Source organism: Aulonocara stuartgranti (genome assembly GCF_965226115.1).
Source record: "Aulonocara stuartgranti genome assembly, chromosome: 9".
NCBI classification, from domain to species: domain Eukaryota; kingdom Metazoa; phylum Chordata; class Actinopteri; order Cichliformes; family Cichlidae; genus Aulonocara; species Aulonocara stuartgranti.
This window is the reverse complement of record NC_138960.1, coordinates 13,709,537-13,736,586: the sequence shown is the minus strand read 5'-3', so window position 1 is coordinate 13,736,586 and position 27,050 is coordinate 13,709,537. Positions and strand designations below refer to the sequence as shown.

Here is a 27,050-nt window from a genome sequence, read left to right as displayed (position 1 = left end):
GTCCTTGATCCAACACAGCTGATTAAATGATTTCATTAACCTGTCTTGAAGTTTTCCAAGACAGGTTAATGAAGCCTGGTAATGAACTGCTCATTTGATTCAGGTGTGTTGACCCAGGGTGAGATCTAAAACCTGCAGGACACCGGCCCTTAAGGCCTGGAGTTCCCCGGGGTGAGGATGTAAGCAGGGGCTGCTTACATGGACAGGACCCTGCTTATATCAGACCTTCTGAGCAGGCCTTTCTCATCCTCCCCATATGGAAAAGATATATATAAATCTTATAAAGTTTTTATCTGTCTTGTATGAAACTTGTATGAAAAGCATACAAGAGTGAAAACACATAAGATCCCTTGAAAAATTATATTATGAAACTTGTATGTTTTGTATACTTACTAAAAAAATATATGAAAGTAATGAGAAAGTGTCCACTTTCATGAGTAAATCATATATGTTTTTACTATTTCTTTTCCATATGGGCTATGGTCTCCCAACTGTTCCTCACTCTGACTTTAAAACCAGAGACAATCCTATTTTTGAGGTTGCTGAGAAAAATCACTTGAACAACCTCTAAAACCTGTACAACCCATAAAAACAACCTATAAAAACTCAGCCAGGCTGATGTTTGACAGGTTAGCTTTCCCTTAATCTTCTCCCCTTTATTTTGAGTCATAGATTGCATCTATTTGCATGTATCGAAGTGTCTTTGTGAAAATGATTATGTGTCTATAACTTATCTTTAATGTGTGGCTTTTATTCAAATTTAGATGCACTTTGTAACTCTGTCTTTTAAAAGGCGCCGCAAAGACCTCGTGAAAACCTGGAAAAATGTTGCTCAAGACCACTTTAGCAAAATTACAAGAAAGTTTGACTTTTAGGAGTAAAATATAAAGAAAAGGGGAGTGACTCACCGTCTTTGATCTAAATGTACAATATAAAACCCAGCAATTCATTTTTGACCCCAGTAAGGACATAAGTCTGAGACCTCTGCGTTAACCACCATTAATGCAATCTACATGACTCGTTCTGCACTGTCGAGGGGACATCCTGCCTTTTCTATTGATGACAGGTTTGTGGGGGCTGAGCTAATACAGCTAACATTGATTTAGTAGGATTTCAGAAATGCACAGTTACTTTTATTCCTTTGTAGTGGGCAGCAGGACACATTTTCAGATTTTGAGCCGTACTTCGGGAAGCAGGAGGCAGGATGAGGCAGAACCGTGGAAGGGGAGTCAGTCTTACTGCTGTCGTGGGATGAGGTGGAGGAAGGACAGACATCAGAGCAGGAAGCTGAAAGCTCAGTGTGGTTCCTCAGCTTTTGAGGAACCACACAAACACACACACACACACACACACACACAAAGCTGCCAATGAAAGATGATTCCAGGCTGGTGTCCTGTATTGCGGTCAAAACCAAATCCCAGAGCTTCGGAGCCCGAGCTTACGTAATGCTTCTTATCCAAGATGGACTTTGGGTATCGTCACTTTGCCCGTACTCAGGCTCTTCAAAGCCAGCATGTCCTCCACTGAACTTTCACCTTCTTGCTCGCATGTCTGGCCCCTCCTCCTCATCATCTCTCGACAGCTCGAGTTTTAACTTCACTTCCAAATTCTGCGTGAACTCCTTTCTGTCTCACTCAGCCATCTAATCATATTTATGACAGATGTGCCCACTTCATGGGACAGAAGATAATGAATAAATAACAAATTTGAAAAAGAAATGATCCAGCATGTTTCTTTGGGGGAAAAAATATGAATGTAAAAACAATTTTTTTTTTCTGTGTCTCAGGACATAAAAGATCTGACCCTGACAAGGATCTTTTTCCTTTTTTGTGCTTTTTAACATTTAATAATGCAGTATTTTAATTCAATGTATTTTTCTTTTCTTTTCTTTAAATTTACAAATAACATCTTGCACCTGAAGTACCTTCAGTGACCACCAGGGGACGGCAGCTCACATAAACACGAGTTTAAACAATTGCTCAAATTATTCCTCAGCAACTATTCGGCTTGCAGATTTATTGTTTGCATAACTGTTTTCGGAAAGCTTGTTTAGTATTAATTTTTAAATAATTTTTCTTCCCAAATTATGTTTAGATTCTTCTATCCCTTGTATATCTTTGGGTTTTATATTGTCAATTGAACTTCCAATAGTTACCAGCATCATTGTCTCTCTGTGCTCATGTTGGCAACTTGAGCTCCAAGGTGGATGCCTTTTGATTTAAACCCCTTAAACATTTCTTATTTCCTTTAAAATCTAATTAAAAAACATTTTAGAGCTGAGGAATTAGGAAATCCTAAGTTAAAGTTGAAGCTTAACTTTACTCATGTCCTAGTTTGTGTATGTGTCTGTATTTGTATCACCACATACCTGATTCGAGGTTCACGTCTTCAGCTTGACTGCAGGTAAGATGAGAGGAACAGTGACTGGAGGATGAAAAGAGGGCGGGTAGCACAGATGGAAAAGCAGATGGGAGTTTCTCAGGGGAACAAAAAGAAAAGATCATGTGAAGCGAAGGGGCTCCTTTCATCCTTGTATCTTAAATTAAGTTTTAGCCCAGTAGAGTGAGCACATTCCCCCTGTTTCACCCAGCAGTCCCCAAACAGCTGTTTAAAGGTTCAGGTTGAGACTTTGGTGAGGATAAAGTTAGGCAGGGCTGTGTAGTAACTGCAGAGCATATCAGTGAGGGTCCTCACATGTGAGGATGTGTGATATGTATCGGTACATGACACAGGTTCAAAGTTAGGCAGGGCTGAGCTGTTATAATTTTTCGTAATTAAGATTTATTTGATGACTTGGCACAAAATCAAGAATAAAAAAAAAGCATATTGTGCTTTTACACTATCTTCCATTCCTTCTGCACAAAGATGCAGAGACCGATGATGGTGCTGGACGATGCCCTTCAACAGCCATGCTAAAGCCCACATCCTGGTATGTCCTCCACACTCTTGAGACTGTGACATCCTGGACAAGCTGGACTGTCTGTGCAATGTCAATGAGCTGCAGCTAGCGTCTCCTGTTACTAATACTAACAACAGTAGCAAAAAAGGAAAACTAGAGACGTATCAGTCGGGAGGGATGAGGAGGGAGCAATAGTCTGTGGTCACTGCCTCCTAAATCATTTTCTTTTTGGGGGATTTGGCTGTTGTCCTGTTGCATCTGTTGTTACTTTCACTTTCAGCAAAGCAGCTGAACTGGCTTTGCAGTGGTTTATGTTTCCTAAGTGAACAGACTGATCTCCCTGAGGTTTAACTGACTTTGGTTATGCCATAATAATTGAGTGTTCCTTTCTTTCTTTCTTTTTTTGGAGCTGTATTTTTTAAGGCTTTCATGAGACATCTGAACCTACCAGTCACATTTCCCAGTTATCAGTTTCGCTTTCTTTGACTCTGTCCGGCTCATAATTGTGTAACTCCATTCTGCTCAAATGCGTCACAATCTAAAGTAAACACAGGAAAAGTAAAGAGCGGCAACAATAACACAGGTTGGTTTTTTTCTGTTAAATAGTGAAGCAATATACCCTCACTGACCTCTGACCTTTGACCTCACAGGTCTGATGCGAACTGATGCCTTTAACTGTGCCCGCTGGAAACTGTGACAAAGAATTCATTTGCCATTTGCGTATATTGTTATTCTGTGTTCTGTTATCCTATAGTCTATCATAATGCTTTAATGTAAACACAGCACATGTAACCTTGGCTCTACATACTATCCCGGGTCTGTTTGTGGTAGCATTGGTTATATTTATGTCATCTGTGCAAATGTACTTAAAGCTAAATGTCACTTCATCATTAATTGATTTGAATCTTTCATTTGTTTATGTAGTTTGGTTATACTTACCATTGTGTGTTCCTTTGAGCAGGTCCTATGTGTAAAACAGGTATGTGGGAAGGGCCGCCCCAGTACTTCCTGATTTTATAGGATATGATGTCACTGATCATGTCAATTGGGTGTAACCAAATGAAGGGGTGTTTATTTTGTGTAAAATTGTTTATTTCATTTAAAATAACTCATGAGTCAGATTAGGTGAAGAGTGACTTTTCAAACTGATTAGTTGGGTGAATGAGTTTGTTAAGTGGAAAAATGATTTTATTCCTGTTTCTTTGTCTAGACTGTGTTATTTAGTCTACCCTGTTTTCCCAATGGTAGAGGTTAATGAGATCCAGGTGTGCGTGGAATTTATATAAAGCAGGTGAGATTTTGACTCACAGCTTCGGATGTTTTTGTGAGATAATTGCTGAAAGGCGACGCCAGAAAATAAAGGACACTTAAAAGAAAGTTGAACTGTCTGCAGATGCTGTCTTACTATCACCTTTCATGCTGCTTATGTTATGCTACTTCACAGAAACATAAACATAAGATGAGAAAATATCTGCAAATGTGGAAGAAAAAACATTTAAAAGGATTCAGTTTGTGTGATTGAACAAACAGAGCTTCATTTCCATGATAAAAAAGCTTTTATGGATTAAACATATGGAATCACAGGTTTACAGTTGTGATCAAAAGCTTACAAATTTAACAACTATGTCTTTCTCTACATTTTACAATCAGCCAGCGATATACTCTCCACTGTATAAAAAAGAAAGAAAAATAATACAAAACAGTCTATGTACAAGGCAAGCATGGTTTTTGGCTTTAATTCAAATCAAATCCATTTTATTTGTATAGTGCCAAATCCAAACTGTCACCTCAAGGCGCTGATAAAACTCTGTTACAGTGAGTTCGTTTGGATGAGAACATTCTGTGTGTGGGAAACACTGATCACCCTTAAAGTGAAGTATCTGTATTCTAATTTTATCTCAAATTGAATGCTATCACGTTCATTCCCTGCTGACGTGATAAGGGAAAGTAAATGGAGTTACTGAAAAAACAATACATTTAACAGGTGTGGTAGGCCTTATTAAATTACATGTAAAACAGCAATGATCCATGATAGACTTTCAGGAAAAAACTGAACTTCAAGAGGATCATAGTGAAATTACTGACGATAACGTGCTGTTCAGACAGCCGTTTTTGTTGAGCCCTGAATTTGGTACCAACTTAAACACACATTGTTATCAAATGCATTCAAAACATGAAAAAATGAAGAGTGACAAGAGCTACAGTTACCCAGGAAACACCAATGATATCTTGCCAGTCAAAACAGAGGGGTGTACTGCAAAGTGAAATTACAGTAATAGATCAGAAGGCTGCAGTATGTTGAGCTTAAAGTCTGGAGGTGAAGGTGGATCTCTGTTTACGTGGCTACATCACTGTGGTAACTTACCCTGCTCCTAACACTAATAATAACCCCTTCTTAGTACCTGATTGAACCTCCTGTGCTTTCTTTTAAGGTTTAGGATCATATTAACATGATAGCATCACATAGTCACTCCAGTTTTGCGGGCTTCACATCCACTACCAATTTCCTGTTCCACTACATCCCAAAGGTTCTCTACTGGATTGATATCTGGTGACTGTGGAGCCGATTTAAGTGCAGTGACCTCATTGTCATGTTCAAGAATCCAGGTTGAGATTATCCTGCTGGAAGCAGCGATCAGAAAATGGGTACACCGTGGTCACGAAGGGATGTGCTCACCAGCCTGAACCGATCTAAGAAAGGATGGATCCATCCTTTCATATTTATACCAAATTTTGTCCCTACCATCCAAACGTGGCAGCAGAAATCGAGATTCATCAGATCAGGCAACATTTTTCCAATCTTCTGTTGTCCACGTTTGGTGAACCCGTGTGAAATATAGCCTCAGTGTCCTGCTCTTAGCTGACAGGAGAGCCATCGGGTATGGTCTTCTTCTGCTGCAGTAGCCCATCTGCACCAAAAACAGACAGATGTTGACATTGTTTCCACATACAGTAGTGGTCTCTGCTTCCCATGTCAATAATCAGCTCAGTGTCTGAATCAGTTAGCTCAGTGGGGCTTCAAAGTGAGAGGTCGGGGATTTGAGCTGCCGTTATTTGGTTTTATTTTTTATTTTTTCAGCTTTGTTTTCGTTAAAAAAAAAACATAAATAGATTTTTAAACAAAAACTTTCCCTTGCATATTTCCTGAATCTTTTCTTGGACAGTGAGTCTTAACTTACAATATTAATGAGCTGAACAGCCTGTGAGATGACCGAACTGAAAAGCAGGAATAAATATGCTTACCTATAAGCATATTTGCAACATAATTTGCAACATCTACTACGTCACAGTAGCAACCAACAGAGCTGAAAAACTGCACCAAAAACTGCAGTTCCTCTACTGGCCACGTGAGGCTGGCTCCACATCCCCATAGCCTGCCATGCTAAAATGCCCAACTTCACGGCACATATAAGCATGTTTACAGCCTGATATGAACAACACGTTTGGTCTCTATAATTAATTTCTTCCTTCATATCAACTGTACAACTGTAGATAACTCAGCCATATAAATATAGGTACGGCTTTTTTATTATGAGGTGGATTCTTTTTTTACTTAGCACTAATCAGCAGGTATGGATGAACCTTATTAACCAAACATACTCTGCATATCAGTTAAAAAAAGAAAAGCTTATATGAAAGGAAGAACTAGATCAGCCCTACAAAACTAAACATAAAATATGAATATTTCTGTATACATCTACCTTCAGGTATATAAACTGTATGGTTACTTTCTCCAATATGGATTTAGCATTTTTATGTAAGTCTTAATTTGTGCATTAACTATTTGAAAACTATTTTTTCAAGTCAGTTAGTCATTCTTTGGATGTGGAGAATAATTATAAAAATGAATTTGTTGTTCTGGAAACATTATAGGAGGCACTGTTTCATCCGTTATGTGTTTAAAAATGTTAAAGATCATTGTGAAATCTCACGCCGATGTGGAAAAAAAAAAAAATATCTCCGGGAGGTTTGACGGTCCAAAACGAAGTCTTTCACCTCAAAAACGTTTGCAAGCCACAAGTTCAGTCCCTGCAGCATCAGGCGATATGTCTATAAAAGCGAGGTTAAGTATAATTCCTCCACACTGACCGAACATGAGCGCCCGTTCTCAAAGTCTTTAACAAAACAGGCTGTTTGTGTCGCAGATCACAGCCCGGTGATCTCAGTCTGCAGGATGGATTGGGCTCGGGAGTTTCTAGAACACTGGGTCGAGCTTTCTGTACCATTTTGGTTCACGCTGTGGAGCCTGAAGTCCTGTCCCACGCAGCGCTTTACAGAAAAACACTTCCATGTCCTCCTCAGCTCACTCTGAACCTTTATGTGCAAAAAAAACAAGAAGTAGAATTATATTAAATATATTATATATTAAAAAATCTTGTAAATTATGTTACGAAGAACACATGCATAGGCTCACCTCACTGTTGAGGAAACAGTAGAGAACCGCTACAATTAGACCCTAAAAGGAAACAAATACCACCATAACAGATCAGTGCCAACGTGTCAGAAACAAGGCTATATTAATACTAAAGGATGCTGCCTTTAAGGGTCACCACCTATCCCGAGCATATTCATCTGTCACACCAACCCACTGCATGTCCTCATTCACTACACTCATCAATCTCCTGCATTGTCTTCCTCTTTTCTTTCTACCTTTATTAGAGGCAGTGAGAGAGAAAGGAAGGCAGAAGTGTGGAGGCAACTTTAAATGACTGGTTTGTTGGGACAGCACAAGAAATGAGCACATCAGAGTGACAGCTCAGGCTGAGTCTTTGGGGACAAAGTTAGAGAGGCAAGGCTGAGGTGAGATGGTGGATATGTTGGACAGAAGCTGCCCGGCAGGAGGAAAAGAGGAAGACCGCAGAGAAGAGTCAAGGATGTGGGGAAAGAATGGAGACTGTGTGCAGACACAGAGCCGGACATTAAACTAGGACACAGTCAATGAGCTAAAAAAAGAACATGCAATGTTTATTTTTCTTACTACAGCTCCCAATCATACATGACTATCTTGTAAGGGTCAAAATTCTTGATGTGGTTCTCTCCTTTGCTGGGTCCTAACTTGATGACATTTTTATCTTCCACTACAGTCATTTTCCTACCAGAGCAAAAAAGGCAAATCATTTTATTTAGGAATTTTATGTTTTTAAATGTCTTATAGTACCTGGAATGATCCGAGGCCGAGATCGAAGAAGATCTTCACTTGCTTCACGTTTTCATTTTCCGGTTCCATCAGGTAGAAAAACACCACGTAATACACCCCAAACAGAGGGATCAGCAGGAGTGTGGACTTAGCCAGGCGCCTGATAAACACACATAATACTCACTCAATGCACACAATACATTTAGACTAAAACTTATCTGCGAGACCATCAGTGGGAAATCTCTTTCTTTCACTTTTTCTCAACAGTGCAGAAAAATTGTTTATTCTGGATATTAAAAAGGAGAGTTACAATGAGGAAGGAATGGCTATTATTTGTTTGGTAAAGAAAGAATAATCAAAATCATTTGTTTCCAGATTGAGAAGCAGAAACAGGCAGGAAGATTGATTCTAAGATGTCCAAGTTTAAACACAGTTAGCTGATAATGTGATAATGGTTCCTGTCTAATGTGTCGAGGAGATTTGATATGACTGCTGCTTTCGTCACCACATTATCAGGAAGCCCTCTTAAATGCATATGAATCTAATCAGCGAGAGCTCGGAGGTAAAAATATGACTCCTCAGTTCCTTGACGTACTTGTATTGGCATTGATCGTTTCCGCCCACATCACAGCTGCGCAGTTTCTGCACCAGGATGCGGATGATGCTGATGAACAGGATGAAATTGATCTTGTAGAGAAACACGGCAGAAAGAAAGAGGAGTCATATTAGCGAAAAGTGTAGAAAGGTTAGAAACTAATTTCTATGAAATTTGTCTGTCCAGGAGCAAAGAGTCCAAAAACTGACTGTACAGTTGTGTTTCCGAACTCCATCCATCCATCTTCTCACATTTACCCAGGCTGTCTGGATAAGTTTGCCTAGGCAGAGAAACGCAGACCTTCCTCCACCTAGCTACCTCCTCCAGCTCATCTTGAGGAACACCAAAGCATTTCAAGGCCAACTGGGAGCCATAATCTCCCCTGCATGTCCTGGGTCTACTTCAGGGCCTCCTCACTCAGGTCATAATCTTAGATATCCCCACGCCACCTCCATTGAATGTGGAGGAGTAGCAGCTCTAATCTGTCCCTCTAAATAACTGAATTCCTCACCCTGTCACTTTAGGTCACCACAGCTGAAGGCAGGGATGTAGAACGACCAGTAAATTGACAGCTTCGCTTTTACGCTCAGCTCTCTCTTTACCACAACGGACCAGTATAGTGTTCACATCACTGCAGACATGGCCCGAGTCCATCTGTCAGTCTTCTGCTCCCCTCACAGAGCCGAGTGACGAGATACTCGTCCACTGTAAAGCTCAACAACCCTTCATACAGTCCACTCCACACTTGGTGGTTTTTTGCTGGGGACCTGAGTAAGTGAAATGTGATGTACTTGCATTTACAGAGTGCTTTACTAACCACTCAAAGCTCTTTAGAGTGCAAACTTTAAGGACTTTATGTATCTCACGTCCATGGCCATTTTAGCATCAGCACTTTAACCTTTGATGTCTTTGAACTACGAGAGGAAGCCCCAGCACCAAACACGGGCACAGGAAGAACATCTAAACACTACACACAAAGGCCTTAGCTGGGTTTCAATTCATTTTGAAGAGCAGTTCCCATATGTTGATAAAAATCAGCTGCCTTCTTCACTATGAGTGTAAGTGGAGGGGCTCACACCCACATACATGTGTTTATGTGACATATATGATGATGATACTTAAAAAATACTTTTTCAAGAATAAGAAACCAGCCAACCAGGTTACAAAAACTGAGAGGTGCCGAAATGAAAACAAGTGCAGCTAATAGCTGTGCTTAGCTGGATCATTAGCCACAGTGGGACCAAAGGCCAGCAAGGGAGGCGTGTTCAAATAATGCTGCATTATAAAAACTCTAACTTCGACCATATAACCAAATCTGAATCCTCAAACAAGCTTTTGACATGTTGCAAATATTTTTACAAAACATCACTCAGAGGTGTATTTTTTGTATATGCATTCCCCTAATTTTAAGTGTATTTTCTCTGGTTTTCTGTGTTAAGTGACTTCCATCACTCAGTCATACTGTTTGAACAAGCAGTTCACGAGAAAGCTACGCTCCAAAACCTTCCCAGTCATGTACCAACATACACAAACACACATTCAGAGACCATGTCCTTACAGATGAATGCGTTTTCAGAACAATAACTTTACAACTGCTTGCATTTCATATATTTAGAAGACATCTATAAATCGTAGTTATAGCCAAATATAAATGGAAGATTGATGGCACAAAGCATATATTAGAGCACACATTATTGCAAAATGCTCAACAATCGAATCGTACAACGTCAGTTACATAGAGCTTCGCAAAAACAAGCAGTAAGCAGTTCGCTCACAACGGATCAAGCAGAGCTTCACTGTTGCAACAAGTAAAAATAGTAAAAATAGAAAAGTTCAGCATGACAGCTCTGATGGATTATCTGCTGGTTCGCATGTTTTGAAATCGACTGCTGACTGATTGAATTTTATCTAAAACTTATCTGTTTGCAGATGTTTTCTCCTGTATGTCTGTATCAGAGGATATAATTGTGTCTGGGATTTCCAGTGTAAATAAAGAGATCCACCATCTGAGGCCAAGTCTCACAGAAAATCCAAAAATAGCGATAAAATATGTCACACTGTAATTTTTTAGTATGCTGCGTATGGAAATGAATGTTGCTGGAGTAACTTTGCAACTCTGAAACTAACGGATTTCAATGGGAAGGATGATTTATGCCTGCACTGCTTGTTTGTTTTAGATCACTCTGGCTGTGACACTTTTGACATAATCAGAATATTTTATCCCAATCTGTGATCTTTTGCTAAACCTCATCAACTAGTTTTGATCCTTAAACATTTCTCCTGGAAACCCAACAATAAACAGTATGTTAAAAAGAAACATTATCTGTGAGTACTTTAGCAAACTCTATTACCAAAATAAAAACTACAGTACAAAGTGCTCTGGTTCAGTCCAAGAGTTAAAGTATAACCATCTATGTGTGTTAAAGCTTCAAAATTAAAAGGACTCATTGTGCAGATTGACTCTGGTATGGTTTATAAAGATGTGAATGCTATAGTCATTCGTTATTTGTATATAACATCTTCCCTAGAAAAGTACTGAGTATTGCTGCTGACCAAAAACAGATCAGCAGCAATACTTTTGTAGTTTTTAAATGATGCTGAGTTTGTACCAAGTGAGTGAAGCTAACATTCTTGCCATCATTAGACCACCAGCAACAGCCTGAACCTTTGATAAAAAGCAGGATCCATGTTTTCATGTCATTAATGCCAAATCCTGCCATCTGAATGTTGCATGGCATGTTTCCATTTAGCATCAGTTGAACAGGAGCACTTAAACGATGTGTCCAGTAAGTGTGTGACTCTAAAAACCAATGTGTGGCTGTGCAGGCTCTGTAATAGTGCATCATTTTTAATATGGTGAATATTTATTTGTAAAATAAAAATAATGATCCAATGTTTTATATTTTAGTAGAAGAAAGCAAAATAAAATGAGAAAATGAAAACAAGGACAAAGCAGGTGAAAATGAAAATGGATTTCAGTTCAAATTGCAGATTAATGACTAAAAACAACAACAACAACAAAAAACAGACGAAACAGACTTGACCTATTAATTTAGACTGTGTTATACCCACTGGTGGGGCATAATGGGCTGTGTGTACAATCATCCTGACCACAGATCCACTCACTTTTACTCAGGTCAATTCTTTATACTGTTTATAACTAATAAGGATTGTGTCCAGGATGCCGAAAAAACATTTAAGAAGTGCTTTTTTAATTCATGAAAAAACTCTGTCTGATGTATGCAAGGTTATCCTGGGACAAAACTCACAATGATAGATGCCATGATGGGCCAGTTGATCACTCTGTTTGGTATGGGGGTGTTGTTCATCTCCCAACACCTGGAAGTGAGTAAATAAGTCAGTGAGATTTGTAATATTTCCTGACCTAGAGATGGTTAAATGAAATCAAAGATGCATTATTTTTGATATAAGCTTCAACCAATGCAACTGCATGCATGTGGTGGAAATTAAGGATAAGCATAATGTGCCGCCTGCAAGTTTGTAACGTTTGATTTTTGCACTGACCTTGACACAGTTTGTGAAAACAATGTTTAAACACTTGCAGACTCACCCCATGTCCTCCATGTATATCCTACAAATGATCCATGCCACGATGAACACAAGAGGGATTCCTGAGAACCAGAGAGTAGAGAGGAAGGTAGATATGGAGGAGAAGAGGATCTGTTTAGGTTCTCTATCTGGCAGGCACAGAACATCCTCGCAAAGTGCCACAAAGGAAATATGACGTCTACACACACACATTAAACATCTGGGGCTGAACGGTGATGCATTGGGGAGGAACTGTTGGTAAAGTGGAGATGGATAGTGGAAGGAAGGTGTCAGAAGGCAGCAGCTGAGACAGAATGGAAGAGAGCGAACGCAGAGGCCAGGAGAGTGTTTACTGCCCGGACTTTCCCTGAATACACCAGCTCACTTCAGCAGCGTGACGCACTGTCTGCTGGTTGTCTGAGTGCTGGCACTGTGTTTTGCAGAGGCTCACACTAAAGGGGTGCTACAACAGGGCTGTCTATGAAATTTCTAAATTTATCAATATAATTGATTTTTTTTAACTGCAGGGTTAATAGCACGCTAACTGCAACCAGGGAACATTGAATGAATTGTTATTTTCATAAACTTTTCTGGTCTTCCTGACTTCTCGCAGCCTCATTCGTACGGAGCTTAATTCTCTGCAGGGATTTTCTTAAGGGCTCGATCTGCTTTGCATCAACACCTCCTGTGATAAATTTAACCTAGCATGAATCCCAAAGAGCGCAGTGATGTATTGCTGACCTATATGTGCTGTGTGGGTAGTGGCAGACATTATGTAGCAGAGAAGTGTGTTTGCTCATTGTGAAGAGGTCATTTGTACATTGTTTAGCACTGACTTGCCAACAGCTAAGCTTGGGCAGGTCAGCTAGTCTCATTTTATGTGCACATAAAGGTTAAAAGGAACAATTAGCCCAGTTACTGTACATTAAGTAGATTGCTTAACAAAAGCCATCCGTGTCAAAAACATATTAAAGCATAAGGTTAATCTTCAACGGTTTCAGGGGTCAGTTTAGCACAGGATTAATTCAACCGAGTGGTAATGATGGAACAAATTTCACAACTCAATTCGTCTCTAGAGAGAGAGACTGCGCTTTGTTTGGAAATTGTTCAGATTTTGGCCAGCAGATGGTAAATGTGAAAAAAAATGTTGGGACAAAATATTATGAGCAAGTCCAACCTCACCCTGACTGAAACACTGCGGGAGGACGTTAAGAGAGCTGTGTATAAACAAATGCCTGCAAATCTCAATGAACCGAGGTAATATTTTAAAGAAGAGTGCCAGAATTTCTCCACAGCAATGTAAGAGACTGATAAAGCCATTCAAAAAGGTATTACTTCAAGCTATTGCTGATAAAGAAGGTTTTAAAAGTCACTAAATCATGGATGTAATTAGTTTTTCACTGGATTGCATAGTATGTGAAACTTTGTAAGAAAGAGAAAGTTCCAAGTAGCTCAGCTCCCTGATGGTTCGACCACTTTGTTAGCTGAGTGATGTTAATGGACTGTTTCTACTTCACTGCACTCATGTCAGATAACTCTAAACTTTCTCTGTGCAGAAACCAAACTAAGTCCACAATACAAGTGCTCTAAACTTTCACCAGGAGTCTGAGGTTTCCATTATTATTCGTTTTTTTTAATCATCTTTAGACTGTCTTACATTGTCTTTGGTTTCTATTCAGTTTTAATAAAGTGTTTTTAATGCATGATCGTCAGATGTTTCAGTGGGTTTTAAGACATTAACTTGGTGATAGGAACATTATCAGTGGTTACACATAAGACCAGGCCAATAAGACTGTAAAGACAACATAAAGTTACGGTGCTCTCATTGTGGTTCAACCTACCCCAGCCGATGAGCATGTAGATGGAGAGGCGGAAGGAGTAGGTGGGGAAGACGAGCAGCAGCGTGTGAAGGTAAAGACCTTCAACCAGCAGCCAGAAGAAGTTAGCTAAGATGAAGTACTGGAAGAAGATCAGGCTGGCCTTACAGCCCACCTACACACACACACACACACACACACACACACACACACACACACACACACACACACACACACACACACACACAGCAACATGCTTTGTTACATCCATTCTATAGTTTGCATAGTAACGTTCTGTATGTAATATTATAATTTGACCACAAAGAAATACATTTTCACAAAGAATTAGAAGAATCACCAACTTCATTGTGAACCTTGATGACTGGCATTAGGGTGACTGTTTTTACACTGTGAAAAGATTTCTCAAATGTTTTGTGTAAATGTGCAGTTGAGCCAGTGTATTAAAAAAAATCTGCGCTTGTTTCCAATGAATTTACTAATTTACTTTTCTCAGAACTGAAAGACATTTGTTTTTAACCGCTCCATGAACGGTGATCCACATGGTAGAACATTCAAAGCTGGAGAACTATTGCTCAAGACCACTTTATAAATTACAAGTCTGGCTTTTTGGAAGAAGAAATGAGTGATGTCTTTTGCACAGGACTGTATATCCAACCCATGACTCCTGGATTAACGGTGCTAGAAATGCAAATTTGAAAACTCTCTTCAGCATGTGTGGACATGTTGGAAAAAATGCAGATATAGAGGTAAACTTTGCAAGCCACCCACAGTTTTCTAAACTAAAGCTGCTTCTTTATGTGAATGGTTTCCAATGCTTCACTCTGAGGTCATTTATAGCCATCTGCCTAAGGACCCTCAGTGCCGTGCAAAACATTTAGATAGATTAGATTCTTATCCATCACACACACACAAAAACATCAGGAAGGCGTCTAACTGGTTCCAAATTCATGCTTCTGCATGACAAAGAGTCCAAACATTTAGCCAGAGTCATAAAAAACCAAACATTCAGTTCAGCTACAAGAGTCCTGCAACAGATGGCCTCATAAAGTGCTCATCTCCAAGATGCTTGGAAGAGCCCAGAAAGTTTTTTAAAGGTGAACGTTGGTATCACCAATACAGACTCCTCCTGTTTCTACTTTAATTAAGGTTCATCTAAAGGTTTTTGTACATATAGTAAATGTGTTTAACGGTGAAGTAAAAAATGTGTGTGTGTTTTCATGCGTGAAAGGCTACCAGCGAGGGCTGTTGGCTGCAGTCTGTGGTTTCACCATACGAGAAGAGCAGGGTGTCTTTGACGAGCACTGCGACGGCGCGCAGGATGAACGACACGAACAAGTTCAGATGGATGTAGTTCCTCATGCAGTGGAGTCTCCTGTAAACACGCACACACACGCAAACATAGAGAAGTGTGTTTACAGAGTGTCTGGGTGTGAATTGACTGAAGGATGCGGTATCTAAACATGTTGATAGCGGCCGAGTGAGCAGCTGGAGTCCATCCAGACTGAGCTTCGCACATCTCTACAAACTGTTATCATGCTCCGTATGTTCGGAAGTGTTAAGAGTATATAAATAAAAATGTGTTATATAACCCGATTCTGAATACATAATTTGTTCAAATTATCTTGACTTTTCAGGATATTTGCACAACAAGACTGATAACTTTGCCTTCAGCGCTGGACCCTGCCTGACTTTACACCTCACGTTTTTTTCAGGATTTCCGCACTTTAGAAGAACAAAAATGATTCATTCAACATATGTGAGAAGACTGAAGAGGTCAGAGCCATGACCCCAAACTCTGATTGCAGTCTGCTGGTGTAGTAAATGTGAGTTTTCTAAAGAAACGTGCTCTCCAAACCCTGTATTTGTTTTCTTTAAAAAGATGACCTGAGGGGCTGCACGAGGGCCCAGCATGAGACTACGAATCGTGCAAAGTCACTCTGGCAGCGTCTAAGAATAGAAATCTGGAGCTATGATGTAAAACTGAAGACAAAATCATCTGTTTCTGATTTCTTCACATACCAACTTTCAGTGTTTCAGGGAATTTAAATTGAGATGTTAGATTAGTCATTATCATTAACTTTACAAACCTATTTCAAAATTACATAAGGGAAGTTTCATGGTTTTTTTTTTACATTCGTCACCATATTTTTATGTTTAAAAAGAGAAAGACAGTTTCTGCAGACTTTTCAGGGTTATTGTATTAATAGAAAAAGTGTGAGGCACCTTTGTTTGTCCTTCATAAGAAGCCTCATTTACATATAAGAGATGTTTATTTTAGGCTGTTCCACCATCACCCCTGTGGATGTTTCCAGCAGTGTCCTTGTTAAGCTCAAAAGCATCGCCCTTGTCTTTGTTACTTTTACTTTGTCTTTTAGGTAAGTAAGAAAATTTGAATCCGTCCATGTGCACACAACATTATAAATCATGACATCCAAAGGCAACAATTTGTAGAAGTTTTAGCTTCTAGTTATAGTTAGTTATAGTTAAAGCTGGGTCGGGTGACCATGAATTATCTCTTAGTTATGCTGCCACAGGCTCAGGCAGCTGTGGGACTTTCCACGAAGCAGCGACAACTTCTCCTGTCTCCACTCTTCCACAGCATGTCCTTAGATGCCACCACTGCGTTTGTGTTCTCTGTCCTCTCTGTGCCTCTCCAACCTGTTCGCTTGTTTCAGCAAGTCTGCCTAACACACGCTTTCTTCCTGAGGCGAAGAATAAAAGCCCCTCTAATGCACCCTTTGACCGCCAAGAGAAGCATCCAATACTATCAGTTGCTTCTTAGTTTTAGCTTTTTTTTCCTACTTCCATTTTGCTTCATTCAGCTTTAGTTGTGTTTTGTGTGCTTTTGCAGCATTTTTTAATTTGCTGGTGTCCATTTGACCTCTCAGGGCGACTTTACGAAGAGGTAAAAATACTATTGTGCAGGGTTACTGTGATGGAACATGTTATGCCCTGAGTAAATGCCTTGATGAAGTTAATGGCACCATCAGGACAAGCAAGGCAATCAATGCTTGTCCAGTGAAATCTAAAAATAGACATTGATTAAAATCAAATTGGACTAAAGTATCTTAAAGTAGGATTGATCTGCTTTAGTCTGCTTGACTGAGAGTCAAATTAATGGGTGTGTTTGTGTCCTGTCATCAGCGCCTGCAGCTGGGCAAACTGAGAGCACAGCTGCTTTTTCTGGTTGTTTGAACATGCATATTGGGGATTATGTCTCGTCTTTGATGGGTGATCAGGACACTAGACAAGTCGTCTGCGGCTCTGCTTTCAGTGTTCTAGGATCAGATAAGATCTGTACTTTAGATGGAAAAAGAACAAATATTAGCAAGTAATTATCAGAATAATCACGTGTAAAGTAAAAGAGTTGCAGTTTTTGTAGTTACAGGAGATGTTTTTTAACAGTAGCTTTTTAATAGCTGTTTTATTAAATATTTAATATTATTACATATTTATATGAGAACACTTAAACTGAGTTCATCTTAAACATCTGCAGCAGAAGCATTTTACTTTTGAATTTTGGACAATAATAAAGTTTTGTGTGTAATGAGGTGCTTTCATAGTTTTTATTTCTACTTTTACTGCATCAGACGAAACTCTACACAGCTCAATATTTGCACTTCCTGGTTGTCTGTGACTCCACAGCTTCCTTTATGCTTCTCTTTCCTCCACTTTCCCATTCATCAAACAAGTGGTGACAGCGCTGTGGTCTCTGAACATGTGCTTTTGTCCCTGTTATGGGGATTTTTTTTCTCTGACTATGTGGTCACTAATGTTCTGTCAGTGTTGTTTGTCTTTATAGTATACAGTGCCTTGAGATGACTTGTAATTCTGGTCACCATGAATTAAACTGAAACAGTGCTTCTGTGAGCTGTGGTCAGTGAGTGTTTTTACCTGAACAAACAGATGATGATGGTGCTGGTTAGCAGAGTGATGATTGACAGGCTGTGGCCCAGATTGGACAGAATCTGCACCGCCTTGTAGAAGACCAGCTGCAGACATACACAAAACAGAATTATTATTATTTTCCTGCTTATCGAATCATAAATAATGGAGCTGCTGTCACATCGATTGTGAAGCACAGCTGGGTCCCCATCCTGAGTGTAACAGTGGATCCTGTGAGCACCTCAAATGTTCATGTAGATTTTAACGACATTCTTTGCCTTAATGACTGCTGAGTAAAATTAATTAAAATAAATGTGTGTCCTATTCTTCTGCCATGAATCTATTGCTTTCTTTTCTAGGCACCTCTAAATTTAGAAGAAGTTATACAAATATGCACCTTTTACTCCTTTGGTCCACATAAAGGTACGCATAGAGGTCCAGTACACGTATGTAGGCTGTAACTGCAGGGACAGATATTGACTTTTATTGTACTTGTGATTCTGATGTTTTGAGTTTTATAGTGAATAAGTAAAGAAGAACTCTCTAGTCCCCTGTAAAATCCCAAAATAGTTCGACCGAAAAAGGATAAACGGCCACTGAGGATTTCATAACTTGCACAAGGGTATTTCCTTTTATAAATACAGTCTGATCACAGAGGAGGAAAATCGTGGTGTGAGAAATAACTGTCCAGGAAATTTTTCCCACACCACGAAGCGGTGATGATACACTGATGAAACACGGCACTCATTCTGCCCACTGCTTCTTTGTCCAGAGTGGAGATGCTCTTTCACAATAAGGGGAGGGTCCAGATAAGAATGAGGATCTGTTCCTTCTCAAAACAGTTCAAACCTCTCCTCTGACTCTGGCCAACACACACCCGCAGAGCATTAATGCTGCTCGCAATGTGTGGGTTTGTCAGTGCCTGGCGTTCGTTGCTATCTCATCATGTATAAACAACATTCTCCACCTCTGACACACCATCTGGCAATTAACCAGATATACACATTGCACATCTACATCTAGCCTATATAAAATATACTCACTGACCTCTTTAGGTTAACATCGCTTCACAATGCTGAGGGTGGACACCCTTCTCCATCCATCCATTCATCCATCCATCCATCTTCTACCACTGACAGTAGAGAAACCCAGAACTCCCTCACTCAGGCATTCCCAAGTCAGCTGAGATATATTTATATATCCAGCAGCTCCTTTCTCTCTTCCTGGAAGTGGCACCCAGGACGCATCCAAATCAGATGCCTGGACTGCCTTACAATTGTACAATTTCTCTGAACCTGTGTAAATTCTAACCTCAGCTTCCCGTTCTTAGCTGAGAGGAGTGGTACCCGATGTGCTCCTCTGCTGCTGCTTCAAGGTTCAATCTGTTGGATTAATCTGTCTTCAGAGATGCTTTTCTGCATATCTTGACTGTAACTGTTGCCGTCCGATCAGCACAAAGAAGTCGGGCCTTTCTTCTCTGACCTCTGACATGAATGCATCATCTTTGCCCAGAAAACTTTCACTCACTGGATATTTTCTCCTTTATGAGAAAAAGGTCCACAGAGATGGTTGTGTGGGAAAATCCCATTAGATCAGCAGCTTCTGAAATAGACGACCAGCCCATCTGGCACCAACATCCATGTTACAGCCAAAGTCACTTAATTCACCTTCCTTCTCCATTGTCATGCTCGGTTTGAACTTCAGCAGGTTGTCTTGATCAGGTCTACAAGCCAGTCAGTTGTAGTTTTTACCTGATGCCATTAAACAACTCCATGTCCTGTTTTGGTGTGTTGGTGTGTTTATTGAAGTACTGTGACATACACTGGGTCTACAAACCCAGTATGTAGGTAAGACAAACATAAATCACTGACAAAACATGCTAGTTATGCAGGAAATGTGGCTAACAGCACCCGGAGGACGGGGTTTCAGGCAAAACAGAGAAAATGTCTCCTCTTTAAGGTCTAAAGTCCTCACATAGATGGATTTCCTGAAGTACGGGACGTAAGTGGAAGTTGTCATTTTGAAACATTTGTATTTTTCACGATTTCCATTTTTGGAAACTTTCATGTTCTCTCTGTTCTTCTTTTTAAATTTTTTTTTATCAATTTGTCTCTTTTATCTTTGGCAATCACTCACTCTTTCCATTTCCTCTTATTTCTTATCTTTCATTTTTCTTACATACTTGCTTGTTGTTTTTCACACAACATTCACCGCCTAATGATCTATCACGTCCTCCCCCCAAATTTTTTCAATCTGTAGTCCAGAGATTTTCCATCATTCTGATAAAGTTTGTTCACTAACTTATTTGGATCATCTTGATAATCGATGGTCATTCATATTTGAACTATTGTGATAATGTACTTCAGTCTAATGACTTCTAAAATAGAGCTTAAATGTCTTTGTAATGTTCAATATTTACATTTTAGTGAAACTGTTCTGCAGGCTTTGAGGTGACGCAGATAAAATATATGAACGCGTGAGACTTTTTCCATTGTGGCGTTTCTACTTTTAGAGTTTCGGTCCCTGTCTGTCCACTGTAAATATTCGCACACAGAGACAAATATCTGAGCATACACAGACGGTCGCAGCCTGGCATCGGTGTCTCATTCCTCAGCACGATTCTCAGGCCTTCTGGCTGGGAGCTGATGACCTGCTGGCTCTGGTCTGCTGCAGCCGCACTGCCTTCTATGTCCAAATGCATCGTCTCCATCCATAAACTCTGGCTCATTCACTCTCCATTTCTGCGTCCTGTCTGACACTGGAGGATTAAAACAATGCTGAACTTAAGGCTGGGTATCTTCATGGCCATGGTTACAGATTAAATCTACAGGACTTCTGCTCCTGTAGAGTTTTAATCTCCTAAGACCCCAACTCTTTCATGGCATGCATTTTTAATTTCTCTTTGATATTTGGGCAAATTGGGACCTGATGAATGTAAAAACAAAGAATTGCCACATTTGTTTTCCCTGATTTTTGTTTCTGACAAAAATGAGATGCACATATAAGGATATTCCTTTAAAATTCAATAGAACAGTGGCTGTACAATGTCCTTGTAAGTGGACATCAGGCCTTTGTAGAGCAAAATTTAGTATTTTGGTCTAGACAACCCAAAATGTGATGTCCACAAATGTGGACAACAGGTTCTAGGAAGTTAAATCAAAACTGCAGGACAGAGACCCCTGCCCTGTTCATTTTAGGCTAAAAATATTCCTGTTAAATCTCAGTTAGCTCAATTAGTTGTTTGCTTTTAAAAATAATTTCTAAATGATGTATTTAAATAAAAAAGCATTGATCAAAGACAAGGCTCTCAACTGCACTCACAAAACACTACCAAGTAATAAAGGTTTCATAAAGGTATGAAAACTATTTCAACAGCTAATGACATACAGCTTACTCACATCTTAAAATCAGGACTGAGTCTTTATGATGGACCTAAGTACAGTTATATCACCAGACAGTAATGAATTCTCAGTAAGCTGCATATGATACAAATCATAATTATGTTGCCATTCCCTCGTTTTTAATCTGGCAGATAAATAAAGTTGGAGAAGTTGTTCTGTGTGAATAATGTCTTTGGTCGCAAAGATGAGCGTTCTTCACTTTCATGACAGAAACAGGATGCATGCTCTTTGACAAAGTGAAACCATGATGCAGACTTTGAGCAGTGAAATGTTTCTCATCTCAAAGTCTGTTTTGAACCCTGGCAGCTTTGTGTTGATTGCTGAACATAACTCAATTTTAAGGCTTTTATTTTTTTACTATATTTGTGTTATTTTTCCATCTAATTGCTGCATTTTAAGACGAAATCAGTGCACAGACTCCTCTGGTCAGAAGTTATTTTTTAATTCCAAAAAGAAAAATGCACGATGAGCTTATAAATTACACCTCGTTGCTCAGATTAAAACTCTGTTTCCACACATATTTGGCTTCTGATTTCTTACAGACAATAGTCTGGGTCATTTATTAGCTCCACCAGTGAGATGTTTCATATGTAAGATTCTCTCTTTGTCTGAGGCACAAAGCATTATGCAATATTTAAGGCACATAAATTACAAACAGAAGAAAAAGTCATAAAACAAATCTATATCACAGAACTGTTGTTTTTCTTCTTCCCCTGTCACTGGGCTCTCAGAGCCACCACATTAAATATGAAATGATATCACCGTGTTGGTGTTGTTCCAACAACATCATGAAAATGTCAGTGCTCCAAGGTCGTCCCTGCAACTGATCATTCATGTTGTTTTAACGCAAGAAGAAGGAATGGTCAAAGGAGAGGTTTCATTGTCTCCAATTCCTTCTATCGGAAAGCCACTGTGGTGCACAAGCTTTCTAAAGCCCGTTGGGAAAACCAGTTCAAGAAGTTTTGTTTCCCAAATCTAACCAAGCCTAAATCTAACTGCAACTGAAAACTGGAAACAACCAAGTCTGAAGGAAATAATTGATCCTTTTCTGTGATTGCACTCAAGACAAGAACCCTAATTTTCTAAAAAGAAATCATTAGCATGGATAAGTGAAACCAGTGTGGATGTGAGTTAAACTAACATTTTTTCCACACGCCTGAAGAGAGCGACTCCTCAGGTTAAGTTGTATAAAAGTCTGTGTGCCGTGGACTGCTGTCACACACAGGATTGTGGATTGCTTGGAGCCCAAATGCAGGATGCAGGAGACAGAAGTGAACATAGGCTCAACTGTTGATGGTGTTGAATCCAAAAGTCCAAAAAAAGAGATTGAAGGCAGGAGACTTTCAAGAAATACTAGAAACCACAGAACTAGGAAACACAAAGCTACTTTGAAACACATGAAGACAAAGATGAGACTGTTAGAAGGAACTGAATGGAAACACTGGTAATGTCACTAAATATAAACCTAAAGTCATCAGAAACTAAAGCTAAGAACTGAAGTCACAAATAACAAGGCTCATACACACAAGGTTAACAAATAGTATTATTAACAGAAAACTAAATACTGACTAAGCAATGTATACAGAAGCCAATGAAAACCCAGAAGAAGGATGGACTAATACAAACTTAAAACCGCGGGTTTAACGCTGAGACGTCCAGACAAGGATGAAGGCCGTCGTTTTGTCACCTGTATGCTATGAATGTCGCTGCAGTCGGTGTGAGCTCAGTGCCAGTGGTGTCGTCTGGCTTCAACAGAATGTTTTCCAGATGGAAAACCTTCATCTCTCCCACAGGACACGAAGAAAAGCTTTACTAAAAAGCAAAAAGCTACACCTGAAGCTCTGGACAGGATCACAATTAAGCCAACTGTCCATGTCTGTGTGTGAATGTGCGCTTGTGGTTTATCTCTGGAGGTTAAAGTGAGACAGAAAGATCTGGAACAGCGCCCAGATAACTTCAACATAACTATCAAGTTCAAATTCATTTTAGGTTTATTTATGTAGCACGAGGTGTCAACAACCATCAGCTCAAGGGACTATTGTATAGTATTAGATTATTCTGTTATTATATGTTACCTTATATATGTAATCAAAGTAGTTGAATTAGAATACTGCTGTAGATCACATTATACCCTTTAATATAGAGTGTGTGAGCTGTATGTAGTTTAGTTCTCATTATACTTTTGAGTTAACAGAACATATTCACATATTAGTTCATTAGATAAATATGCATCACTCTGTATCCTTGATCTGCTGGGAATGTGTTACACTGTTTTCTTGACATGCTTTATTGTTGAATCATGAAGAGAAGGTTGTAAGCAGGAGACTCTGTGTCTAAAGACAGGGGAGATAGATAGACCACATTCCACACCCCCACCTTACAGAAAGCAGAGAAACAACTGCCGAGGTCATAACTTAGGCGCTGTAACAGAGAAAAAATGTGATGTTTTGGCTTTTACGACTAGCTGGGGGCCACTAGAGACTATAAAAAGCTGAGCAACCTGTCACCATTTTGAGACATGTGCCTGACCCTCTGGTAGCATCTCTCCCGTCCGGACGTTGTAATGCTCTGACTGTTGAATTGTATGGAAATAAATGATTGTTGATTGAGCATTGATACACCGAGTATTGTCCCTCCTTCAGCCCAAAGATTCAAAGAATTGGGAGAATTCAACAACTTGGTGCCGTGTGACCCGGATCTTTGGTGTGCTGAGGAGGTGTAGATTTGGCCTTTGGTGAGATCGTGGGGCAAAGTGAACAGAAGGCCGGCCTAAAACAGAAAGGTAAGCACAGCCTGTTGTATTATAAATACCAAATGTGCATATTGGGCTTTCCAAATTAATCTGTTCACTGAGTTACATGTATTTTCACAGTAAATTTGTCGGTGTCTGGTTTTTGGCGCAAGATACTAACAACATAAGTTGAGGCTGAATTCCAGTGTGTTAAATAAACTGCTTCTACCGAGATACTAATAACATACTACGTTGGACTAGTTGCAGTAAACTGCCTCTACCGAGATACTAATAACATACTACGTTGGACTAGTTGCAGCCACTTTACCTTCCACATTTAATTTTGTCTAATACTGGCTTCTGTAGCAATAATACATTAGAATTTATTCTGAAGACGCGGCCATTAGTCCAGTACATTGAAGTCGAGGTTTGTTTATTTTGTTTATGGTGTCAGTGACGTCCTGGCTTTTGCCGGCTATGAAATAGAAGTTGATTTAAGGAAAAGCAGATGCTGGCTTCACGGTGCAGTTGAACGCTGGCGACGCGAGAGCGAAACACGTCCGTAGGTTTGGTTTATGATACGGCGTATTCCGGTGGTGCGGCCGTGAAGTGCAGTAGTGGTTGGTGCTAGTTTTAGTACATTGGATAGAGGTTTGACGGTGGTTTGTGGCGTCAGTCGAGTTTTAAGGGCTGCGGTCATAATACAAAGTAAAATTTTAAGTACATAGAGCAACACCTGGTTTATGATGTCAGGTATAACTTCGGGGATGCAAGCATCACTTTTATGATGCGACTTTGCCCCGTGGTGGCGGTCATAAGCGCAGAGAAAGGGGTATTTTGGTCTATGGTGCAGTGTGCTTTAAGAAGATCTAATAGTTGAGCTCAGAGGTTTCTGTGTAAAATTCCCGCTGAGGAAAAGTGTTGTGTGTGAATGTGAAGGCGCGCTCTGAGTGAGAGTGTGTGTGAAGCTGCGAAGCGCACTCTGGGTGCTGTCTTGTGGGTAAAGCGCGCACTGAGTGAGAGTGTGAGTGAGGCACGCTCTGAGTGTGTTTTTTTGTGTGAAGTGTGAAGCGTGAACACAGTGACAGTGACGGTTGATGTGTTTGATTAGGAGGACATTAGAGCAAATACACATTTTAGGATCAAAGGTTGATGCCTAGTGTACCTCTGGAACATTTTGCCCTAGGAGTGGCGACCCTCCTGTCCGTGGACGCGTGGCCAGGACCGGCGTCGTCCGGGTGCCGAGGTGGTGACTTGGGGAGGTGAGGGCCCCCGCATAGCTACGGAAATAACACTGGAACGGCCGTGTAATCACGGGTTCACATTTATTCCGGACTAGAACAAGACACATTTTGCGAACAAAGGTTGAGTCTAGATTAGTAAAGAAATATAAAAAGGTTGAATTCCTCGTTTCAGTGGTTGAAATTGTTGTGTGCCTGTCCCCTGACGAGTGTGAAATTAAAATATAGAGGGAATTTGGAGCCACATAGAGATAGACGGGCATAATTGGGTGTATTACTCTGTGGTGTAATAAAAATAAAAAGGAGAGATAGTAAGAGGTGTGCAGTGGAGAATTATGGAGGAGTACAGAGAGGAATGTGTTGGGAGACTGGCGTACAGTTTACGCTGTCAAGGTAGGCGGGTTGCCTGCTTATCTGTTTAACAGTGATGAAAATGAAATTAAATAAATCTCTTAGTGTGTTAATACAGGAAGCTACGGACCTGGACCAACTGCCCCCACAAGCACAGCGGCCGAAGCAAAATTATAGGTAATGGGAACCACACCCAGCACGAATCAGCAGCTGTGAAAAAGACAGCAGCGAGGAGAGAATTAGAGGAGAAATTAAGAGAAGTTTTAACACATAAAATTGGGGCCAACGGACTTGTGGAGGTTGGGAAGGCGTCCGGAGCATCACAACAAAAAGGTGAAACAAAAACACACAAGCAGAGAAATCTGAGAGAAAGGCTCCTTTTAAGGTAACGCCTAGTTTGAGAAAAGTTAAAATTAACCTGCTTGCCTACAAATGCACACACACGCAATGAAGAAACAGCTTACACTCATGAACACGTGAAGATTTTCCAGCAAGGTTAAAGAAAAATTAACATACTTAAATGATGAAGTCTATACATTACTGACAAAGAAACCCTCTGGGTTGCAGGACAACAATTTAACTAAAAAAAAAAAAAAAAAAAAGGAACACTGGTCTAACCAACCAGGCAAGACACAACAAATTTAATGGTTAAAAGATTCAAATTGTGACATGTTTTCTGTTGATTGATTAATAAAAGTGATTACTGAATGAAAGAAAATTCCTTTTTTGGGTTTTTAAACATGATCTTAAGAATTTTAATATGTACTTGTGTTGTCCTGTCAACTTGGTGGGTTAGGAGTTGATTATATCGGGAGAGAAAAAACAAAAAAAAAAGGGGGAGAGAAGGCTGACACAGGGCCTGGTCCCGGTGTGTCTCCCCTCTGAATAACACAGCCAACACAACATCATTTTCCTGTTCGTTTGTTTTTGTTTTTTGTTTGTTTTTGTTTTGTTTTGTTTTTGTTTTTTCTATACATATTTAATTACAGGCTGCTTTGCCGGCCCTGAAAGCCGAGGCTGACTGGACTCCTGCTCTCCCCCATACGTGACACTGACCAAATGCTGCAACAGCTGGACCCACAACAACGACCTGAGAATGTCAACAGACCTGCAGGAATGTGATCTCATGCAGCCGAGACGGAGAGCACTAAACCTAAGGCCCGTTTCACTACACGGGGGAAAATTCCCAGACTGCGTCAGCTGACAGAGCTGTGACGAGACGCCCGCCAAGCCCGAATGAAAAGTAAGGCCGAGCGAAAGAATGCTGACCTTGATAACTTTGCATTCACACTGTGCAGGACAGTGATGGACCAACACGGATGATCGGGTGGCGAGAAAGGGCGTGACCGAGACAAGAGGAGTAACTGAGGACAGAAGGCACCTCAGAATGGACAAAAACACAGAAGAAGATGCAGGTTTCACC

At 40.1% G+C, this 27,050-nt stretch overlaps 2 protein-coding genes across 3 annotated transcripts in view; one reads left to right on the top strand and one right to left on the bottom strand.

The window, feature by feature from the left end:
* Positions 1-27,050, top strand: part of LOC309714057 (uncharacterized protein) — a 256,151-nt gene that overhangs the window by 166,260 nt on the left and 62,841 nt on the right. The window lies entirely within an intron of this gene.
* The window catches only part of LOC309714065 (vasoactive intestinal polypeptide receptor 2-like), a 54,909-nt gene continuing 32,295 nt past the window's right edge, over positions 4,437-27,050 (bottom strand). Inside the window, exons 5-14 of one of the 2 annotated variants that reach the window (XM_082546179.1) lie at positions 17,913-18,010; positions 15,252-15,390; positions 14,022-14,172; positions 12,203-12,263; positions 11,901-11,970; positions 8,632-8,723; positions 8,058-8,196; positions 7,314-7,355; positions 7,123-7,213; positions 4,437-5,808 (exon numbers count right to left, since the gene is read on the bottom strand). In XM_082546179.1, the coding sequence (XP_082402305.1) occupies positions 5,756-5,808; positions 7,123-7,213; positions 7,314-7,355; positions 8,058-8,196; positions 8,632-8,723; positions 11,901-11,970; positions 12,203-12,263; positions 14,022-14,172; positions 15,252-15,390; positions 17,913-18,010 (936 nt within the window). In that variant the 3' untranslated portion in view covers positions 4,437-5,755. Of the gene's footprint in view, positions 7,214-7,313; positions 7,356-8,057; positions 8,197-8,631; positions 8,724-11,900; positions 11,971-12,202; positions 12,264-14,021; positions 14,173-15,251; positions 15,391-17,912; positions 18,011-27,050 lie in introns of both variants that reach the window. The other variant, XM_082546178.1, reaches the window with a different exon arrangement.